The 1,623-nt window shown below is 50.9% G+C and overlaps 1 protein-coding gene across 1 annotated transcript; it reads right to left on the reverse strand.

The window, feature by feature from the left end:
- Positions 1-4: 4 nt before the first annotated feature.
- LOC102746469 (protocadherin gamma-B6-like) lies at positions 5-1,617 on the reverse strand (the record flags this gene model as incomplete). The annotated part of the gene is made up of 1 exon (XM_006752325.2): positions 5-1,617. A coding segment is annotated over exon 1 (1,593 nt), but the record flags the coding sequence as incomplete, so codon positions are not given.
- Between the last annotated feature and the right edge of the window lie 6 nt (positions 1,618-1,623).

Below are 1,623 nucleotides of genomic sequence, written 5' to 3' on the forward strand. Positions count from 1 at the left end.
GCAGGGTCAGCTCGAAGGCGCGCAGCTGCTCGTGGTCGAAGGCGCGCTGCGCGAACACCACCCCGCTCTGCGCGCTCACGGACACGTAGGACGCCAGCGCGCGTGGCTCCAGGTCGCTGGCCACGATGGAGTAGGAGACGCGACCGTTGGGCCCCAGGTCGGGGTCCGAGGCGCTGACTTGCGCAATAGAGGCGCCTGGAGGGTTGTTCTCGGCCACATGGACCACGTAGAAGGCCTGATGGAAAACGGGCGCGTTGTCGTTGACGTCGGTGATGTTCAGGGTGATGGTAGTGCTGGAGGAGAGAGGCGGCTTGCCCCTGTCGGTGGCTGTTATGGTGACATTGTATTCCGGAGTCTGTTCTCGGTCTAGGGGTCCATATGTCACCAGCTTGTAGTAATTCTTAGAAGAGGAATAAATCTTGAAAGGAATATCCCTTCTTATGTTACAGACAACTTCTCCATTTTCTCCGAAATCCTTGTCCCGTGTTTTGAAGAGAACCACCACCATTCCTGGAAGAGTATCCTCCAAAATTTCATCAGAGAGAGAAGTGATGATTATTTCGGGGTTGTTGTCGTTTTCATCTAGGATTTCTATGATTACTTTACATTGGGTAGAGAGACCACCTCCATCCCTTGCTTCCACTTCCATGGTGTATCTTTCTGTATCCTCAAAATCCAATGACTGGTTATTCTTAATCATACCTGTCTTCTCATCCAGTGAGAACATGTGCCTTGTACTCTGAGCGGTACTCCTGAAGTAGTAGTTTACTTCTGCATTGACCCCTTCGTCTTTGTCAGTGGCTGTCACCTGCAACACGGAGGATCCGGGGGGCAGATTTTCACTAACACTGACTCTATATTCATCTTTGCTGAACACCGGGAAGTTGTCATTGGCATCCCTGACAAAGATTTCTATTCGAGCGGTGGCACTTCGTGGTGGGTCTCCCCCGTCCAAGGCAGTCAGTATCAAGCGATGAGAACGCTGCTCTTCCCGGTCTAGGAGCTTCTCCAAAGATAACTCTGGGTATTTACCACCATCGGAATTAACTCTAATCATTAATGAGAAATAAGGGTTAGGATTTATCTGATAATCTTTAACTGAGTTCATGTTTATATCGGGGTCGGTGGCAGGGTCAAGGGATATTCGTGCACCTTCGGATACAGATTCACTGATTTCTAAATTTATTTCATCTTTATGGAATCGAGGGGCATGGTCATTAATATCCTCAACAACCACAATGATATGAAAAATATTTAAAGGATTTTCCACCACGGCTTCCAACTGCAACTCACATCTTCTTCTCTCTTTGCATATCTGCTCACGGTCTATTCGGTCCTTCACCAGTAAGTCCCCGCTCTCCGCATCTACGTTGAAAAGCAGCTTCTCTGTGCTAACTCGCAGCTTCCGAGCCGACACATCCAGGACGCTGAGCCCGAGATCCTTGGCGAGATTCCCCACCACCGAGCCCTTGGCCAGTTCCTCGGGAATGGAGTAGCGGATCGGCTCGCAGAGCGCCGGGTAGAACAAAGGTAGCAGGAAAGGAAACAGTACCTGCAGCCTGCCGGCGGGGCGCCTCTGAACGCAGCTCCCTCCCATTGCGCGCTATAGTTCTCGCTGGGTCC

This window comes from Leptonychotes weddellii, unplaced genomic scaffold, assembly GCF_054177405.1.
Source record: "Leptonychotes weddellii isolate Sample4059 unplaced genomic scaffold, ASM5417740v2 HiC_scaffold_29238, whole genome shotgun sequence".
Lineage (NCBI taxonomy): Eukaryota > Metazoa > Chordata > Mammalia > Carnivora > Phocidae > Leptonychotes > Leptonychotes weddellii.